The following is a 21102-nucleotide window of genomic DNA, read 5'->3' on the forward strand; positions in this document are numbered from 1 at the left end:
AACAAATGCTGGAAATGAAGTGTGCACACACCCGTGGAGACGCTCTAGGCCGTTATCAGTTCCTCGTGAAGATGTCCAGATGTGTTTTGGCAGCCTGTTGATGAGACAACTTAGAATAGACCAGTGCAATAGCTGAGAGCGAGCTCTCTCTACTGTGACTGCCCTTTCCCTTCTGCTGGCCACGTGTCTACACCGTGTGCAGTGCTCGCAGCAGCCACAGGACACACCTCTCTCTTAAGTGACAGCAGAAGGACGATGTACTGCTCAGAGGTCAGGGGCAGATAAATAGTCATTTGTGTCTCCCTACCATACAGCCCCCTGATTCCTGATCCTATTCCGCAGAGAGTAAGCTTAGCCCAAGTGAAGGCTCAGACCTGCCACTGGTCCTGATGCCACCTGGGTGCTCTCTCTCTCTCTCTCTCTCTCTCTCTCTCTCTCTCTCTCTCTCTCTCTCTGTCTGTCTCTCTGTCTCTCTGTCTGTCTCTCTCTGTGTCTCTCTCTGTCTCTCTGTCTCTCTCTCCCCCCCACTCTCTCTCTGAAGACTTTCCCAGATCTACTCCTGCCTCTGTTCAGACACCAACAGGCAGATTTGCCTTTTCTTGGAAGGGGTTGGAGTAGAAGGAGAGTTTCTGGAGAGTAAATACAGGGTCCTACTAATCACACACTGTGCAGCTAAACATGCACACCCTGGCCTGACTTTTCTTTTTGAATGCCTTTAGAGTCTGTTTTTTAATGAACTATTTTTAATAGTGTATAAAATAGTAGATTTCCCATTATGACCTTTCATATGTTTGTATCATTGTACTTCTCTTATTTTTGTTCCCATTACCCTCCATTGTCTTCCATCCCCCATCTGCCAGTCTCCTTTTCTTACCCAAGTGAGACGAAACACATAGTACTGGTCTTTCTTTTTATTTTTCCAATTTCACTCTATCGTATTCCCTTCTCACCTGTGAGTGTGTGTGTGTGTGTGTGTGTGTGTGTGTGCACGCACATAGTTTCCTCATATTGATAAAATATGATTGATGATAAGTTTGGTAAACGCATCCTATAGCTGGCTTTGAACTTGTGGCAACCCTCTGCCATTGCCTCTAGAGAATGGAAAATTATAGGGGTGAGCCACTATACCTGTCACAGTCTTCCTCTCTTAAAATGTTGCTATTTTAGTTATTGATGATGATAGCTTTGAACCTTGAAGGCTCAAACACATACCAGTCCTGCCACTGCCTGGGTGCTCTCTCTACAGCAGGGGTTCTCAACCTTCCTGATGCTACCACCCTTTAATACAGCTCCTCATGGTGTGGTGACCCCCCACCACTACAAAACTATTTTCATTGCTACCTCATAACTGTAATTTTGCTACTATTATGAATCATAAAGTAAGTATCTGATATGCAGGATATTTGACATATGACCTCTGTGAAAGGATTGTTCAACCTCCAAAGGGGTCTTGACCACTGCTCTAAAGCCTCTTATCTTGAAGGACACCCACAACCTGGTATAACAGGAGAGAATTGCCTATCACACACTGATCACTCGCTTTCCCCTACTGCATGGAAATCCCACTGCGCTCAGTTTGCCATATCTAAACAGAAATACAGGCACACATCTACAACCATCAGGACCAGTTGGAAAGCATCCTGTAGAAGATTCTTTAAAGGCCATAAAAGGAAAGAAAAGAGAACATTACTTTCACACTGTTGCTGCTGGTATATGGCGTACCATTATAAGGTTCAGCGGTAATGCGTGTGCCAAAAGCCCATGTGGGGATCTGGAGTTTTTGACTCAGAAATTCCACCTCTGGAATTTAGTCCTGAGGAAATTAAACCAATTCGGAAAAAGTTTTATATACCATGTTTCTCGTCATTGTGTTATTTACGATAGTAAAATGTTACACATAATTTAGAAGGAAGAACATTTAAATGTGTGATGGGATGTTGCATAACCATTTAAAAATCAAGTTTACAAGACATGTAGGCAAATATGTAAGAAAGTGCCATATCCTTAAGCAACCAACAGAGAAAATAGGACTTGCTACTTTCTTAGGAAAATGGTACTCAGATAAGTACAAACATATTAGTATTCTTTTTCTAGGTTGAGTTACCCACATATAATTTCCTTCCTCAGTCTTCCTTTTCTTTTTTCATATTTTCCAGGAAGTCCATAGGGAATGCAGTAGTTTAGGATGGAAAAAAGCAATGAAGAAAAAAACTATCATTATTAATGAAAAGAAATAGTTATACCCAGGAAGTGAAGGATGGCACTCTAATGAGGTCTAGTTTGTGTTCCTGGTGAGTAATGGGTTTTGCAAGTTATAATTATTACAAAGACAAGCAGAGATGCAAAAGTCGTTGTTTGTAACAGGAAGACAAATCTCAGAGTTCTCAGTCCTTTGCAAAGAGCCAAGCCAGGAATAAACATGAGTGTCTATAAAGAAGATGTGATTTGGGCACGGTTTTAAAGAATGGATATTAATAATAGGGCTTTCCTGTCTCCTTGCCTTCGAGTTCAGCGCTTAAAGTCATCTCATTAGTCAAACTGAAGGAGTGGAACCAAGCAAATACCGAAGACACAGAAGCTGTCTGAATAGAACAGAGTACATTTAGTAGGCCAACAGCATTTTTGAAAAGTTACCTCTGCTTGATCACTTCGACAAGTGATTGCACCGTCTGGACTGTTTATATTACTGTAATCTGAGTTCAAACACAAGACCAAGAACAATGCAGAAAGACACCGACTAGTAAGAAGTCAGAGGCATTTTAGAAAAGGAACCCCTCTTATGCGACAGATGAGAAGAAAAGTGGAATACTTGTCTGAGGCCCCAGATAGCGGGTATGGGAGCTGGGCCAGGTCTCCTGAGGCTGGCTCAGTGTGACATTCGGAGTTCAGAGGGTAGGATGCCATTCACTTGCGGTGGAATTTGGGCATCCGGCCAGCACACTCCCAGCTTGGGATCTGGCAGCTGATCTTTCTCTGGCCCCACGACCCCCACCTAGCTCTAACAGCTCATTAATACAAAGAGAAGAAAAGACCCCGCTCCCTCGGTTGTCTGCCATGTGTCAAGGACTTTGTGCACGTTGTGTGACTGCATTTTGCTGTCCCTGCAAAAAAGTAAATTATTGATTTCATTTTAGTGCTTGAATATGAGGCCCCAAGAGTTAGAGTTAATCAAGACTTAGCCCCGATTAACTACTGTGATCTTTGAATGGTTTATTGTTCAGGGCCTCTAGAGAAACTGAAATAAAGGGAGGCTTTTCTTTTTCTTTTTCTCTTCTCTCTTCTCTGTCTCTCTCTCTCACTCTCACTCTCTCTCTCTCTCTCTCTGAGTGTGTATGCATGATATAGATGGAGACAGAGATAGAAAGACACAGAGAGAGAGAGACAGAGAATAGAGAAATTAACTTACATGAAAACAGAGACTATCAGTCCCGAGATCTATAGTTGGAAAGCTAGATAACTAAAGGAACCTACATTGTCATTTCAGTCTGAAAGACAGCAGATGGAGACCCAGGAAACAGGAGTGTTTCATCATGAAGGGACAAAGCCAGGAACGACAACTGTTGTCTAATTATAAATAGATTATTGTCTTTTGGTTCTCTTTGGGCCATCAACTGATGGGATGGGGCCCACTCACATTAGAAATGTCAATCTGCTTCACTCGATCTATTGACTCAAATGCTCATCTCACCCAGAAACATTCTCAAAGACATACTCACAATAATGTTGGGTATGCCCATATCTAGGCACCGCATGGCCCTTGTCAAGTTGACACATAGTATTATACCATTAGACCTCTTTGGTAGTATTCTCAGGACTGGACTAGGAGAATTATAGGCTACTCCTACCCCAGAGTATATGTTTGGAGAGGCACCCATTCTGTCAGCTCATACAAGTGTCCTAGGTACCTCTCTTGCCCTAATTTACTTCAGGTCCTGTGTCTTATCCAAACAAGTAGTTTCTGTCCCCCCTCTTACATTAAAGGGTAACAGCTTTCTACAGTCAAAGAAATACTATTTAAACAAAGCCTTGGGTATGCAAAACCATTCAAGTAAACTTTTTAAAAAATGACTGAAATATTGAATACAAAAAGTTGTTTCTGTTATATTGAGTGGAATGGAAATCCACTGGATTTTCAACTAAAAATTGGGTAATTTCCTGGTAATTGGAATAATATTCATTGAATAGGTTTCTATTTGCTTTTATTAAAAGGTAAATGCATTTTAAAGATAGGGTCCACTGTAGCCCAAATTCAGTCTATAACTGAAGGTGACCCTGAACTTTTATTCTCCATCTCTAGACTCTGGGTGCTGGGATTATAAACTTGGGCCACCTTGCCTGGTTTATGAGGGACTGGAGATTTGACCTAAGCTTTCCTCCAAGCGAGGCCACCACTGTACCAACTGACCTACATTACTAGCAGGCAAAAGCACTTCTACAAAATCAAAAACACAAATCTTGTGTGCATCATGCAAAAATGTACAACTGTTAAAGATTAGGTTTGAATTGTTTTCCTTTTGACTAAACTACTTTCATGATCATATTTGGATATCTAAAATTTCATGGATGCATGGAGAAGGCTAGTCATTGAGAGGGACAAAAGGACATAATGAGATAACATACATAAAAGTAAAATTTAAACTATTGCACAATAAAAATGAGAGGCGTCTACCATGGTGATCAGGAGGAGAGTATAACCTCTGTTTTGTTTGTTTGTTGAGACAGGGATTCTCTGTGTAGCTCTGGATGTCCTCACTCTGTAGGCTGGCCTTGAACTCACAGAGATCTGCCTGCCTCCGCCTTCTGAGTGCACACAAAAAACAAAAAACAACACAATGAGTGAAGTCCTAGTAAGTTCCGTCCTAGGAGAATTTTGTACTTTTGATTCCTCCAACCTCTTCCAGCTGCTGTGTGGCTCCTTCTCGTCACACAGTCAGAAAAGACAAAGCAAACATCGAACACACAAGGAAAGATGACCTTACATTTGGCCCCTCTCTGAGTCAGAGCACTCTTTAAACCAAAGTAATGAGTCATTAATATGTAACGAAATCATTCCCATATTTAGTGACAATTGATCAGCTCTTGACTGTATTGTGAGCTATAATGTTATCGGTGGCAGAAATTTGAGAAAGTTTATCTTCCGACACACCAAGGGTGTTAATGAGCTACTGAAATGGGTAACACACGATGCAATACTTATAGGAGTCTATTAGACAGAAGGCACCTAAGGCTCAAAAAAATGTTGAGGTAGAAAATAATCTCCAAGAAATAACATCGGATTGCTTTAGGTGACAGCAACATAAACACAATCTTCAGTCCTAACCAAATTCTAAGTGGAAATAGAGATTAATATTATAAATTATTAACAATTAATATTCATTAGTGACAATTAATATAAAACTGTAAAACCAAACACCAGAGTGTTCCACAAGTCTGCAGGAGATCACCTGGTTACATTGGACTTAGCTTCAGAGGTATATCCTGTTAGTGGCCTAACCCTGGCTAAGACTGAAAGGTCCCTGGAAACAAGGCACCACTCCAAGTTTCTTCAAGCTCATCATGAGTAGTTTCAGAAGTCTTGCCTAGGAGAGCTGATCCACTCTGCCACCTAGTGATAATGGTGACCTTGGTCATATCCATGTCCAAAATCTATGGCAAGTAGAAGGCAGAATTCATTAGACTCGAGGACATACAAGTCACAAAACAGGGCAAATCTTGTTCCACATAGTGTGTCATGGTCTTATGAAACCCAGGATACAACCCGAAGAACATCAGGGATATCATGTTTGATTCACTCCCTCTCTACTGAGGGATCACTACCTTACCAGGACGTGAGCTGTGCCATGCTCACCCATCTACGATTACAAAATGTTTAGAGTGCATTGCTGCTATTTGGGGTCATCTCTGTTTCTGTACTGGACTCTGAACTCCATGAGATCAAGCTTTACATCAAACTCACTTCAGTCTTTTTAGTGTCGGTCATAGGCTTGGGCATTAGTAGGACCTTAATAAACATTGAACTGAGGTCAAAAGGAGGGAAGGGGCAGTGAAAGGACAGGAAGGAGGCAGTCTCCAAATCGTGGTATTTGTCATTCATATTATGTCTCAGCTCCAGTTCCAAGTTTTCAAGGGTCTATCAGACTTTGCCATCTCGTGTGAAAAAACACCCACAATTTCTGAACGGAATCTAATTGTCTTTGCACCTCAAATGTTCTGTTCCTCTGATCGCACTGCTATCCACTAAGCCATCTGGAGTCATCTTCTCTGCCCTTATTTTCATTGATGCCATGTCCAGTTATACTGACAGAGAAGGACAGCAATCTGCCACTCCCTCCACTGCCCACCTGGATTTCAGCCCTCCTCACCTTCTGTGCAGCTCATCTAATAATTCCCAAACCCAGTCAGACTTCCATCTATCAAATATCATCAACCACTCAGACACCACACTATTTACTTTTAAATTTCAATGACTCCCCATTCATCGTCTACAAGATAATGTCAACTATGGATATGGAGTACAGATAGCTATCATAGTCTTTCCTAAACTTACTTTTTAAGGCACATTCCTCCTCAGTTTCTATCCTATAAGCTCTATCCATTCCTCATAATTGTGATTCTGCACCCACACCAGTGATTCTCACGTCTGTGAACCTTCCTGTGGGTTCTTTGTCATAGCTAGCATAGCCATCTGAACGACTCTTGCTTTGGCCACTCTGGTCTACTCTACAGCTTTCCTGATGACACTCTGGTCTTACCTGCTTAGCAATGTCTTGTCTAGAATATAAATGCTTGCAAATTTATCTTCATGGTAGCAGATCCTCTGGGGTTATGCTCTCTCTCATAGTGCCTTCCTTAAGGACCTGTGGGCACCACAGCTACCCCATTTAGACTTCTTTGCAAATAGTGTGAAAGAGATTTCTCTAAACGGGGTAGCTTTGTGTCAGAGTATAGAGACTGAGAAGTGAAATGTGGACTGTCTTTCAACAGCCCCCCCACTGACCTGTTTTGATTAGAGTCTCAAGTGCAAAGAAACATTTTATCCATGCTGACCCTGAGAACCCATTGTTACAATTGCCTTAGAAATGTTGGTGTCCTTCCTCTGGCTGGTGACTTCTTGAAGGCAGTTGTAGCAATAAAATTTATGTTTCTTGGACTAGGACACAGAAAGCATTGGTGTGTCCTTTGAATTGTTGATTTCTTTTGGAATGAGTACACATTCCAAATGCTATCAACACAGATATGAGGAATGTCTCTGGACCACACAAATATTTTTATACTTCTAATCTGCAGAAGTATTTTTAGCAGTCTGCTCTTGAGTAAATAACTTGAGTTCTTTATACCTCCATTTCCTTTTTATATGATCAGGAGAGCGATGGTGCCTCTCAGTAATGCTTTCAATGTCAAAGCTCCTTTCTTCTGGTTGCCACTCTACTCCTCTGTTACAAGATGGGAAGGGCTTCTGTCACCAAGGACCCCAGTAGGCCTTCTGAACCATGAGCTAAGACAAACCCCTCTTCCCTAAGTTGCTTCTCCAGGTATTTTGTTACAGTAATGAAAACAGCAACTAGTACATCACTGGTAGGGCGTTGTGAGGATCGGTGAGACATGATTTGTAAAGGGTTCACACGAGTGTGGGACAGAAGAGGCAACTAAGGCTTGGCTTCTGTTTCTCTGGGTACTGGGAATGAACCCAGGGCCTTGTGGATGCTGGGCAAACACTCGGCCACTAATCTGCCTCCTAGGCCACTATTGGCTATTCTTTTGACACAGAATAAGCAAAGAGGGTTCCTAGCAATAAATATGACCTTCTTGGAGGAAAGAGTCCTGCAGTCTTGTCGCTAAAACTGGAGATTGTACATTCTGTATAAGGCTGTTTCCATTAGTGTCTGGTGGCTGAAGATGCTCTACTTTACAGATAGACTCGAATTGGAGAATTGGGTTGTGTTTAGATGTAACTGAAACCACACCCCTGATAGCTAAAAGCACCAGAGCACGAATGGGCTGTGTGAACTCTCCTATGGCTCTATTATTTCTCCATCTCACCTTCATCAAATGCCCTGCCTATGTCCTCCTCGTTGTGCCCCTCCCAAGCCCAGAATTCTCTTTTCAAGGACTAAGACCCAGACTCAGGCAGAATGCACTCCTCTCCCCAAATGTACTGCTGCAACTCCCTTGACTCTCCCTATTGCCAGTCCTTCTTCCCTGACTGATCAGTGGACATCACTAATCATGAACATCCTTCCCATTATCACAGATCGCCCATAGACAAGCCATACCCCGTTCCCTCAGCCCAAACCAGCTGCTTCCTCCTCTATGTTTCCAAAGCTCTGTGCTCCCTATTTACACTGAAGTACAAATTTTAAGTAGTTTCCTATAGGGATCTGGACCCTAACTGCCTGGACTTGAATTCTGACTCTGCTATTAACTGGTGGTAACTGGTAGTGTGATCTTTGCTTTTCCATGCCTCAGTTGCCTTATCTGTGCAAAGACAGTAGTAATTAGACATGCCTTCTTTATTTGTCCAACGTAGCATTATCAACTATCTGCTAGGAGCCAGGATGTTCTGGCATCAGGAGATACACAGTAAACACAGCAGGGTTCTTGCTTTCATGGACTTGCATGGAACAGAGAGCCAGGCGGCTAAAGCCGAACATAACCAAGTACCACCATCTTTCTAAGGTGAGAGAGAGTGCTTGGTAGGGAATGGTCTTCTGGCTGTTGTAGGAAAGCTTCTCCAAGTAGGCGCTATTGGTAGGAGGTAGAAGAAAGGGTAGTAATGAGAGAGCCATGCAGAATTCTGAAGGGACTACATTCTGAGCAAAAGAAATTTCACGTACGAAAGTCCTGAAGTGATAAAGGCAGGCACTTAGGGTGGGGTATGTGTGTGTGTGTGTGTGTGTGTGTGTGTGTGTCAGAGATGCTGAAGGGCCACTGAGTAGAAGACAAGTGACTCCGTATTCTTAGCACCACAACTTCCAGATTTTTATCACCTAAATCTTTCTCCAATCTATTTTCTCTCCTCCTCATCCATGATCTTCTCCTTTATCCCAGGTGTCTTTGCAGTTGAGCTCTCCTCAACCTACTGCCAAGATAATATGAGGATGTCCGGTAGTGACCTGCTGGCCATTGTTACTTGATGGATCACCTAGGACCATTTCCTTATTTATTTCCCTATTTAAGAACCCCTTGTGGTTGAGACTCCACTAGGAAATTAAATTCATTTATTATGTTATATTCCCTTAAAAGGCTATTTTAAGATTTTTATTGTTATTTTTGTATGTCTATGAGTGTTTTGTATGTATGTATGTATGTATGTATGTGCACTACAAGCCATAGAGGCCACAAGAAGGTGTAGGATCCCCTGGGGACATTTGTGAGCCACCTTGTAGGTACTAGGAACCAACCTGGTCCTCTGGAGTAACAGCAACTGCCCTTAATCACAGTGCCACCTCTTCAGCCCCACAGAAGCTGTTTTTTATAGTTCCACGTCTATGCCATCAAAATGGGGTGAGGAGTGTGTGGGAGAGACAGGGAGGAAGAAAGAAAACAGAAATCATTGCAAATTCTTTCAAAGGCTTCTAAGAGACAGAGCTGAATCCAGGTGATAGGTAAGACACCAACCATTGAACAGAAAGACAAAATATACTCAGTGCATCCCTAGCATCAATGTGCACGATACTGAATACAGTCTTTCAAAGGAAGGGAAAACAGAGAGAGACACAAACCATGTGAGTGGTTTCTGCTTTCTATTCCTTTCCACCAAGATCCCCCCTCTAGCTTTTGACCTGCAACTCCTCTCCATTAGGTGCCCGCTACCCTTCAGACACAAGGTCAAGCCCTACACAGTCACCTGGAGCCTGCCTTTTCTTTAGGATCTGCAAGCACCTGGGGATCCCAACTTTTCACCTAGCATTTTCATCAGTGACTGATCTGACTCATCCTTCAGGGAATTAATTCAGACAGCACCTGTTTAGAGAGCCTCACTCCTCCCTAGAAGGAAAGGGGGTGATTTTTTTGGTGCTCCCAATCTGCATGGGAGCACAACACCCATTCCTTCAGGTCTCTCGGCATGTAGCCATGTTACTATCTTGAGTGAGTTAGCTAAACTACTGAGGTCATCGAGGCCCTGACCCAATGAGGCCCCCTGTGGAGCTCAGAACACAGTTAAGAGTCACTGTCACAAAACTCGGCTTCCCCAAATTTCTTTCCTCCAAACATCCCCCTTAGTTATCAGGGGTTGATAGATTAAATGAGTTTAATCTGAAACAAAAGACACTTCTGTTTCTCCATGGAAATTTAAAATACCTTTATTTGTGCAAGCAATTCAAAGTCAGGACCAAGCAGAGAGGATATCAGTGAAGCATTTGCTTATGTGCTTTTACACCGCCATGGAAGGGAAATATAACAGAGTTTACATTCATGCCATGTAGACCTCTATAGAACCAGATGTGGCTTGCTAGGTACCTTGTAACTCATCTCCCCTAAGCTATAAAGCCCCTCCCCCTTTTTCTGACAAAAGTTTGAGAAACTGCTGTTTTCTATCAGCAGATGCAACAGATGGCTGGCACATGCCTGCCTTGCTAAATGAAATCGGCTCTCTGTGGAGTCACTCTTTGATCCCCAGTGGCGTGTCCACACAGCACAGTGTAAAAGACCAGGGCAGAGTGGAGTTGTAACACTAAAGGTTTAACATCATCCTTTTGAGACATGTACCTTTGTAAAAGAAAAAAACCGCGCCCATGGTATGTAAAATGTATTCACATCCTATTTTTGAAGCAGTGGAACAGGGGTCAGCAAACAAGGTGTTTCCCTCATTTGGTGATGTAAACACACACTAACATTAGATGGCAAGTCCCAGGAGTCCCAAGACATGAAACCAGTGGGCTGGAGCCACTCAAACAACCGTAACTCCATTGGAAGAAAATGCAGACAGTGAGGATCCAGGGATCTATATAATAGTATTGTCATAAATGTGGGGTTGCTCAGAGTGTTCTTGTGGTGATGAGGCTTGGGACAGTCCTTTGAAGATGGAAAGGATGCTCTTGAGTTAAAATTCACCCCCTGTTGCTATTCTTTGATTTTTTTTTATCAAGGGGAAAACCCCACTTTACTACATGTCTGGAATGCAGCCACTCCAATGGGAAACTCGAGACTGCAAACTGCAGCTAACATTTCATGGGACCAGAGTTGCATCATCTCAATACTGCCTATGGAATAGGCTCTCTGGCATGGCAACAGCACTTGACTAATGGACTTAGACTATCTAGTTATTATTACTGAGACATATCTCTACAATCACACTGTTTTCTTAAAATAATTAGTCAGCACCTGAGTTGGCTGTTGGAGAAATGACCTGGGCTTTGTTTCTATCCTTTGTAAATGGTACTTTTCTCCTTTCAAAGCTGAATTTGGATGTGGCTGACTGGGCTCATTTATAAGGCAAGTTCGTACAAAGACGTCATGCTCTCTTGTATTCTCTATCCATTATTATTTTTAAGTAACTTTCAAAACTCAAGACTGTTGTTAGCTAATAGGGAGTTAATGAGGATCATTGATTCATTTATAGTAAATTTTCCATGCTAGAAATACTTCCTTTGATATACTGTGACTTCAGCATATTTATTATCTATCCTTGTTTGGGGTGGTGCAGGGGACTAACCCCAGAATTTTTTGCAATAGTTGCTCAGCTACTGGGTTATTTATCCATCCAATATTTTATATTCTTGATGGTCATGCCTAACAGCAAAGGGTGGGAAGATGGCTCAGTGTGCAAGAGCATTTGCTGCACGGACATGACAGCTGAATTCGTATCTCCAGAAACGGGAAAAGCAGGTGTGGACGAGGATTTCTGGGGGTGTGTTGGCTCTCAGTCTAGTCCCAGGTTCTGGGTGAGATCCTGTCTCAAGGACTAGGCAGAGAGGGGTAGTGCATGACCCCTGCATCCTCTGGCTTTTACCCATGCACCCATGTGGGCACATACTATATACACTTAATAAAAGTTAAAAGCCACAAAGGAGCATGTTTCTGCAGTCTAGCCCGATAATTGAAGTCCTCTAAAATAGGATAGCAGACATCTTAAAACATTTTGAAAATGACTACACCCCTGGCTACTAGTGGCTTCTAGTGGCTATGTAAGAACTAACATACTCTACATTACCAAACTCTTTCTCTAAGAGCTGAACGTGCTGCGATGACTCAGCCTTGCTCCATAATTCAGATGATAGATCTGAAATTCATATTGGTTGATTATCTTGACCCAAAGCATTTCTAGTCCACAGAGATCAATTTCACCCCAAGTCACGTCATTCAACTAAGAAATTCAGACTTTGGGCTATAAGTCAATGCTGATGGCTCAGGATGATTCCATAAACTATACCCACCTCCCCTCCCCCCCAAAGAAAGGAAAGAAAAAAGTAACATCAAAATAGATGTGTCCCAAAATAATAAATAAATAATAAACGTCATTAAGTGCTACGTTCCTAGCATTTTAATGTTTCTGCAGGTGATTGGCTATATTGTCATTAAAGGACCAAGCCTTTGTCAGCCTTATACACTAAGAGCTACTCATAGGAGTTAACATCTATAAAACATTTTGGCCTTATACCAGATTTGTTCATGTGGAAATAAGCATCCACATCCTAAAGTTAGAATTCAGATGTGCCTAACCAAGCCTAACCATTAAAATTTTTACTTGAAAGCCTTGGGGTTTAGGAAGTGTTATTTTCCAAATAAAATGTTTAATTAGTGCCTAATTTAGAAAACCAAAATGGTTGTTTATGGCCCCTGCCTGTCTCAAATTTAAAGAACACGAATGAGGCATGGACTCATTGAAAAATTACAACTGCTCACAGTGCACACAACGGTAAAGGGTCTTTCCCCCTCGTGACGACAAAGCCTTCAAGCCTAAGCCCTTTTCAGTGGAAACTCTTCTCAGCTAAAAGCTTTTAGAAAAGGCGGGCCACAAAACGGGTGTTTTATATGGAAGAGAAAATGGGGGCAAAGGTTCCCATTGCCCCTGCCTCTCAAAAGAAACGAAGTTCGGGTAGGATGATCTCAGGCAGGGAAACCTTCCAACGACGCTAGTGAAGCCACATAAGCATTAGTTAGATCTCTGGTCTCCATAGACGATCGCCTATAAAAACCACTTATTCTGCCATTTCCTTGAGTAATGTGTAGATGGAAATGATACGGGGTAATAGATATTAAGTACTTACGATATAGAACATCACACAATTTTAAACTCATCCCAATATAAACTCACCCCTTCATACACATCTAATATGAAGTGAGTTTCTACATGACAGATCAACACATGTCATTCCTGGGAAACAGAAATGTCACAGCACGTCTATGACGAGCCATTACACCTTAGAAGATTGTAAGTTGACCAAATGGATCTTCCTGTGACGGACAACCTATTTATAATGGAATCAAACAAAATGTACTACATCACAGGCTAATGTATTACTAAAAGTTTTCCCAGGGCCTCAAATTCTGCCTATAATATTCATGTTATTGCTTCATCATATGTTGCTGTGACTACTGGACCTCTAAGTGACTTTTCGGCTAAATTTATATTCATGCTTGTAACAGTTCTCTTAAGATTTGTTTCTGTAAGTAAAATGCCCCACTGAAACAGGTTGCATTCAAGCTTTTCCCCATCCTGGTGGGACTGTCCTGCTAGGAGTCATATGGTCTCACCTAACTTAAGAGTCTGCATAGCTCCCTACATACTGAAAACACTTGCCTAAGATCTGACTAATGTCCTATGGGAAAATTAAGCTCGTTGTAGTTCTCTGAATCTGACCAGGGGGTGTACTTTACATGTCTCTCAGAACTTTGCGGGACTGAACTCATAATTTACTGGAAATATATGATTCTTTATTTGCTTTTACTAGGTCTTGTATCTTTAAAAAATAAAAAGGAAGAAAGAAAGAAAGAAACTTGATCCACATGTTGCTAAACCAGCCAAAGCTTAAAATGTAATGAATCAGATATGTTTTGTATCTGCGGTGTTGAAATGTCTAAGTGTTTGATATCATTTGGATTAAATAACTAGATAGTGGTGTTAACTTTTCATTTTTCATGTTTTGATGTGGTTTGGCTTTAGCTATAGATGCCTTTCGAAACACTTAATTGATATTGAAGTCATTATTTTTCCTATCTTCAAATTTCCCTGGCATTTCAAAATGTATGGTGTTGGGATCACATTATTTTAGGGGGGAAAATTGGCTCTATGTAAATAAGATTTTAAAATACATTTCTTTTACAGCTGACCTGAACAAAGGGGAGCTCATGGATCCCAGACTGACAGCTGGGAAACCAGTATAGGACTGATCCAGACCCCCTGAATTTTGGGAGCCCACTCCACATAGGGGGATACTCTCTTAGCCTAGACACATGGGAGAGGGCCTAGGCCCTGCTCTAAATGATATGACAGACTTTGAAGATCCCCATGGAAGGCCTCACCCTCCCTTGGGAGCAAAAAGGGAATGGGATGGGGGTCAGTGGGGGGCAGGGGAGGAGGGGAGGGAGAGGGAACTGTAATTGATATGTAAAACAAGCTTGTTTCTAGTTTAAATTAAAAAAAATAATAATACATTTCTTTTGGCATTGTGGAGTTCTCTCCACACTACACTCTCCCATACATGAGAAAAACACACATCAGATGCTGTGTAATGACCTGGAGTCACCTCTTCACAGAGAACAAGGTAACTTCTTGAGGTGATAACTTTGTTCTGCCTAAAGAGCTAAGCCATACATTTAATTGATGCCTAAGCAGGAGGAACTAAAACACTAGACACCTCATCTTTAGCTAGTTCTGCCCTTTTCCCTAACCTCTCACAAGACAGTCCTGAGATTGCTGACTGTGTGGGAAAATCCATTTTATATTCAGCAAAAAGCCAGTATTTGCAAATATGCAGTTACAAAGCAATAGAGGAGACAGCTCAGAACCGAAGCCTTTGCTTGCAATTCTCCAGAAGGGGTGTGTGTGTGTGTGTGTGTGTGTGTGTGTGTGTGTGTGTGCGTGTAGCTTGGCATTTTCTACCTTTTTCAATTATGAAACCCTTTCACCTGAAGGGGTGGGTGGGTGTTGAACTACTTTCATGGTTTTGATGGATCCATTATTATGAACGAGTAACTTTAAAATATAGACTGTTGAGTGCAATAACAAGCCATTAACCACCAATAAACAGATTTGGGTGAAAGAAAAGGAAGCCATGAAAGGCGAATTATTCATGAGTTATTTCACAATATTCTGAACTAGACTGCACACAAAGTTTCTACGAAGAGACAGTTGCAGGCAGAAAAAGGACAGCAGCAGTTTCAGTGAACTTATCTGTGCAATGGGACCATAGCATCTATGACCTAACATTACTTGACAGAAATGCATAGCAAGAGAAACACTGGAGGTCTGGATGTGATCTATTTTAAAAGAAGATTTGAAAAATAAATAGAACAAACGGGATAAAATGCCAGCTGAAGTGGTCATGCCTGTGCTATAATAGGCAATTACAGGGAACCAAAGTGGTTTCCTGATTTAGCAGAGTTGCTTTCTATAAAGTGTTTTCTTGATTACATTCTTCTTGAAATTGGCTATTTAAGCAATTTTAGAATAAAAAACCCTGAAAATGTGCAGTTAATTATAATTACAATGGGTTTCATAGTAGACACATTTTTTTACCAACTAATGAGCACAATTTATTACTTACCACTTGTCCTCTAGACAATTGTGCCCCAGAAATTAAGGTCACACAGACGCCCTATCCTTCCCAAGTAAGAGGCCATTAATATTGTGATGAACATGTATAGAAAGTGACACACAAAAGCCCATTACATGTTAAGTAATAAGAGGAATGGTTCATTAACGTAAGTTGTTATTTTTTCTTTTTTTCATAGGAAAGCATTTTGAGTGGACACTCTTAAAAAATCTGTAGTCTTAATTTTTATGGTTTTATTTTATTTCTTTTGAGCCTATGAACTTCTACCAGAAACGTATGGCATTCTCTGAACAAAACTCAACATTATCAGCCTTTAAAAATTCATACCAAGGATACCTATAAACTTATTTTGTTGTAAAGTATAAATAATGCCACAAATGATTGTCGCTTATTATAGAAAGTCTTTGATCACTAGAAACACAGTGAGATGGAAGTTTGGGGTCTGTATGTTCACAACCACCAAGACATCAAACCTTATTAAAATAGGGACCATAGGCACATTGCCCCTAGATTCTTCCATTTATTTGACAACTTTAAATACATTGGAACTGATCCCTTATTTGCTTTGGCAGCCAGACAAGAACTTGTATAGAATTGTAAATGTTACTGCATACACCGTTATTATTGCCACTCGACACCGGAGAGTAGAAATACTAAAAAAGTTCGTTCTCTCTCTCTCTCTCTCTCTCTCTCTCTCTCTCTCTCTCTCTCTCTCTCTCTCTCTCTCTCTCTCTCTCTCTCTCTCTCTCTGTCTCCTGCCTATGTCTGCCTCTTTGTGTCTCTGTGTCCCTGTCTCTGTCTCTGTTTCTCTCTCTCTCTCTCTCTCTCTCTCTCTCTCTCTCTCTCTCTCTCTCTCTCTCTCTCTCTCTCACACACACACACACACACACACACACACACACACATCAGAACTTACCTGCCCCACAGCTTGCCAGGTAAAATTCATGGAGTGGATATTGACAGGAATGGCTGGCATTCTCTGTTGGGCTTTCCTGAAATCATGTGTGAATGGGGCCATTTTCCCCTCTGAGACAATCAGAATGTCTTCTTCAAATCCTGTAGTGTAAATAATAAACAAAGTTATCAAACCAGAAGCATTTCAAAGAAACAGGCGTTTCATGCGAAAGCAAAAGCCTGAGGGAACCAGTGTAGGTCACGGCTTTCCACGAAGCACCTGCCTTTGTACCAACATTAATAGAGCTATTTTCAGTCTGTCCGTGGTAAGGACCGGGCTTGCTAACACACGGTGGAGTCAAGCATCGCTAATGTTGGGTTCCTCTCACAAGTCTGCAGTCAGGACTAGCAACAGCAGGATCAGAATGTTGGGTCACCTTTGCGTTTTTGAGGAAGAAACTCATAAACTTCCCAATGGAAGACACCGATTTTAAAAGGAGGAGTAATCACCCTCGAAGTCAAGTTTTAAAACACACTCGGCGCATGTCTGAAAAGACTGGGGACAGACAGGGAAGGTGCATTGTGAGGTCTTACCTATGAGCACTCTCGCCTGATGGGCGTCGATCCACAGGTACAGGCTCTCCTCTGGTGGCTGCCCGGCATCTGCTCGCAGGAGGAGCAGGCAAGGGAGGATGCTACAGAGCCGGAGCGCCAAAGCTGGGACAGCACCTCTCCAGGCCATTGCGGCTCAGTGGTGCTTCTCGCTAGTGGTGCAACTCCTGACGCAGAGACCCAACCTGCGCTTGTGAAGTTCTCGGGTTTTTTTTTTTCTCTTTTGGCTGCAGCTGGCGGGGCTGGAGCTGTTCTCACTTAAAACGGCTGGGTGTGCAAGCCTCCGGTCTCCAGTGGGAGTGAGCTTGGGGAGAGCTGGAGGAGGGAGCAAGGAGGGAGTGGATGCGCGGCCGCGCTAAAGGAGGGGCGCTGGAGGGAGAGGGGACCGCAGAGACACGATGCTGGCAAAGCTGGCGGTGCCAGCACGTCCCGCAGTGCCAGCAGCTCGAGGGTCACACGCGGGAGGGAGGAACCGCGGGAACCACTGGCTCCGGCGAGCGCTAAGAGCTGGTGAGACGCGGGCGGCCGCCACTAGGGGGAGCTGCGGGGCCGCGTGGGCGGGGCCGCGGTAGCCGAGAGCCCCTGCTCGCAGGCTTGCTCGCTCGCGCCTGGGGAATGAAGTGCTGCGCGCCACGGGTAGTGTGATGGGGACACAACAGAGAAAATGCACCCAAAGGGACTTCGGGATCGTCACTTGATCCTTCTTCCACCAGAAGAGACATGTGTGGGTGCGGGGATGCGGTGAACGGAAAAAAGTTGGGCTGGATTGGCCATCAAGAATGGTGAACACTCCGTCTTCCAGCCCGGGGTGGGGGTGGGGGGGAGGGGCGGCTAACTGAACGCACACAGTCCACCTTTTCCTTTCTTAACTGTGTATGTCTGTGTGCCTGTCTGCAAACTCTGTCATCTCTAACTGACAGTTTGCACTTTCCCGGGAGGTTAAGTACTGAGACGCCACAGGCTAGTGAGGCTATGGCAGGCGCTGGTCCTCACAGGGAGTGTTTTTCATTTCTGCACTGGACCGATACCCGACAGGTGGCGTGGTTTGTCTTCTTGATAACCCAGTTGCACCCAGAATATTCCCTAGGTCCTGGATGGTAGCTGTGGCTGAGTACCCTCTACTACATACACGCTCGCGCGCGCACGCACGCACACACACACACACACACACACACACACACACACACACACACACACCTTGCCCCACGAGGGTAGTACTCCCCTAAAAATTGGACTTTGAAAAAAAAAACCCGGAGGCGGGTGCCCATTCCCTGAACTCTTGGGAGCTTGGGGAAGAGCACCTAACTGGCAGTGGCTTCCAGAGTTACCTCATCCAGACCCCTGCACGGAAAAGCGGCAGCAAACGGTGTTTCAAAAGTAGAGAAAGTTTTCAGACTCAGGAAAAATTTTGTTTACTTTTTTTTTTTTACACCCAGCTGCTTTTCAACCAATGCCCCCCGCTCCCCCCCCCCGATCTGGAGCTGGGCTGCTGTTCCACTTAGCCCTTTGTAGAGCAGCGAGTTTCTCGGTAGGGAAAAGCAAACAGAAACTATACAACATAGGTCGGACATGTGCATGTTCAACAAATGTTAGGTCACTGGCAGCTCCCAAAAGATAGATAGATAGATAGATAGATAGATAGATAGATAGATAGATAGATAGATAGATATAGACAGACAGACAGACAGACAGACAGGACATCAGACTGACAGAAAGAGGTTGTGAATGTGTGTGGAGGGTACTCAAGAAGACGACCCATTGTGAATTGAAACTTCGTTTTTCAAGTTCTTTATGGTGTTGCTTCCTTTTGCAGTAGCTACTGTTACTATTCTCATTTCAACGATGGGGAACCAGAGCTCTGAAATTCCGGTAAATTGGCCGCAAGTATTCAGCTGATGAACGACGAGAGTCAGGGTTCAAGGTCACGACGGCTCTGACTTCAGAGCCGCTTCTCATGACGATTACTCTTTGTTGTGAGCAAATCACAAGGCAGTTTGCCCCAGAAGTTTCACAGCCACTCTTCCTTGGAAACAAAACATATAACTGGTTCCGGTGGCACACGCTATATATAATATGAGCACTGCAGAAGTAGACACAATGGCCTCGGAAGCTCATCGTTCATACAATTTACATATGGAGTTTGAAGTCAGTCTGAGCTACCTGAGATTCTAACTCAAAAAACAAAAGTTCTTTCCCTAGCATTTTATTTTACTGTTGCAGTGAATATTCATTTACATAATGTTTTACTCCTTTAGGCAAACTTTAATAGTGTAAAGCCAGTGCCACTCAGTGACAGTCATAATTTTGAAACACAATAGACATTTTCTTTGGCTTGGAGCATGTGGTTTTCGTTGGAGGTTTTTCTCTCTTGCTCAGTCCTCTACGGCTCTTGGTGCAAGGACGCCCTCTACAGGTTGTTCTTGTCAAATACTAGCTGAGAACTAGAAAAGGAATAAATTCTCCCTTAAAATGGCTTTCTTGGAGTGAGGATTTTCTGTAGTGGTTACCTTTTGTGTTGATCTATCTTGCTATGAGGACATTTCTCCCTTTTCAATATTTGTTTTGTTTGGTGTTGTGGTAGGTGTCTGTTACCCCAGCACTCAGAGGCTAAGGCAGGAGGGTTTCTAGGAAAATGAGGCCAGCTTAAGCTACTAGTGAATCCAAGTCCAGCCTGTCTCACATCATCACAACCATCATAGTCATCCCCAGCAGCAGCAACAACGATTGCTTTCTGTTTGCTTCTCTCCAACAGAAGACATTATATTGTATTTTTAGAAGTATATGAAATGGCATTTGTGAAATTATTGGTACTGGAGAGACAGGTCTAAGCAGGTGAGAGCCTTTATCCCTAACTGAGCAAGCATGAGGATCTGAGTTCATAGCCCGGATAAATAGAAAGCTGACCCAGGTAGAGCGCTCCTGTTAGCCTAGTGCTGAGGAGTGGGATGGGAGATCCCTGAGGCTTACTGCTGCTAGCCTAGTGCCTCAGGAAATAAGGTAAAAAGTGATGATGTCCTCCTCCATGTATGGATTGCACACACACACACACACACACACAGATACACACATGAACACATACACACAAACGCACATATACATAAGCCAGATGTGATGGCACATGACACCCAGGGACCGCAGCCGTCTGGAGTCTAAGGGGGAAGACCACTTCTAGAGTTCATAGCTATCTCAGACTATAAAGTAAAATCCTGTCTCAAAGAAGAAAAAAGAAATCTGTGATTGCATAACTTTTGAGTTTTAAGGAGGAAGGAACATACTTCCTGTATACAAAGCTATTCTTAACAGTAATAGAATGTATCTTCATAGGAAATCCATCTAAGAGTTGAATTTTTATCCTCCACCTCCTTTAAGTTGAAGATAAATCAAATAGATTATTCACTTAGGATATGTATGGCCTTAAATTTTCTAGTAGAAAATATGATTGCATGACAAGTGTTGGCTGTAGTGTATTAGGAGTCACTATGTTTACATTGAAAGCTCTCCCATTTACTTTCCAGTCCAGTGTGCTTCCTTTCCTGGTGTGATTCAGTCCTGTCATTTATGCTTATAGCCTCATTTATTTTCTCATTAATTCATCCACCCATTCAAGAAAATCTACTAAATGCCCAATGCATGTCAGGCACTGGCCTAGAACAGACAAAACAGGACTTGATCCCACCCTCAGAGCACCAGACTTACTAAAATGACAAGATCAAACAACCATAATACGAAGCAGAATGCAGCAACTTTTGACAGGAGTTCAAAGAAGAAATCTGGCATCTGGAGTTCTGAACAGTTTTTCATTTATCATTCATTCAAAACATTCGTAGATGTTTGATGCGTACATTGTAGAGACACAGGGATAGGAAGGCAACTTAAA

The 21102-nt window shown here is 42.7% G+C and overlaps 1 protein-coding gene across 1 annotated transcript in view; it reads right to left on the reverse strand.

The window, feature by feature from the left end:
* Wif1 (WNT inhibitory factor 1) overlaps window positions 1-17669 on the reverse strand; it is a 55454-nt gene extending 37785 nt beyond the window's left edge. Inside the window, exons 1-2 of the mRNA XM_005081522.4 lie at window positions 17208-17669; window positions 16636-16775 (exon numbers count right to left, since the gene is read on the reverse strand). Coding sequence (XP_005081579.1) covers window positions 16636-16775; window positions 17208-17355 — 288 coding nt within the window. The 5' untranslated portion in view covers window positions 17356-17669. The remainder of the gene's footprint in view (window positions 1-16635; window positions 16776-17207) is intronic.
* Window positions 17670-21102: the final 3433 nt, after the last annotated feature.

Source organism: Mesocricetus auratus, unplaced genomic scaffold (assembly GCF_017639785.1).
Source record: "Mesocricetus auratus isolate SY011 unplaced genomic scaffold, BCM_Maur_2.0 Super-Scaffold_100011, whole genome shotgun sequence".
In the NCBI taxonomy this organism is placed as follows: Eukaryota; Metazoa; Chordata; class Mammalia; order Rodentia; family Cricetidae; genus Mesocricetus; species Mesocricetus auratus.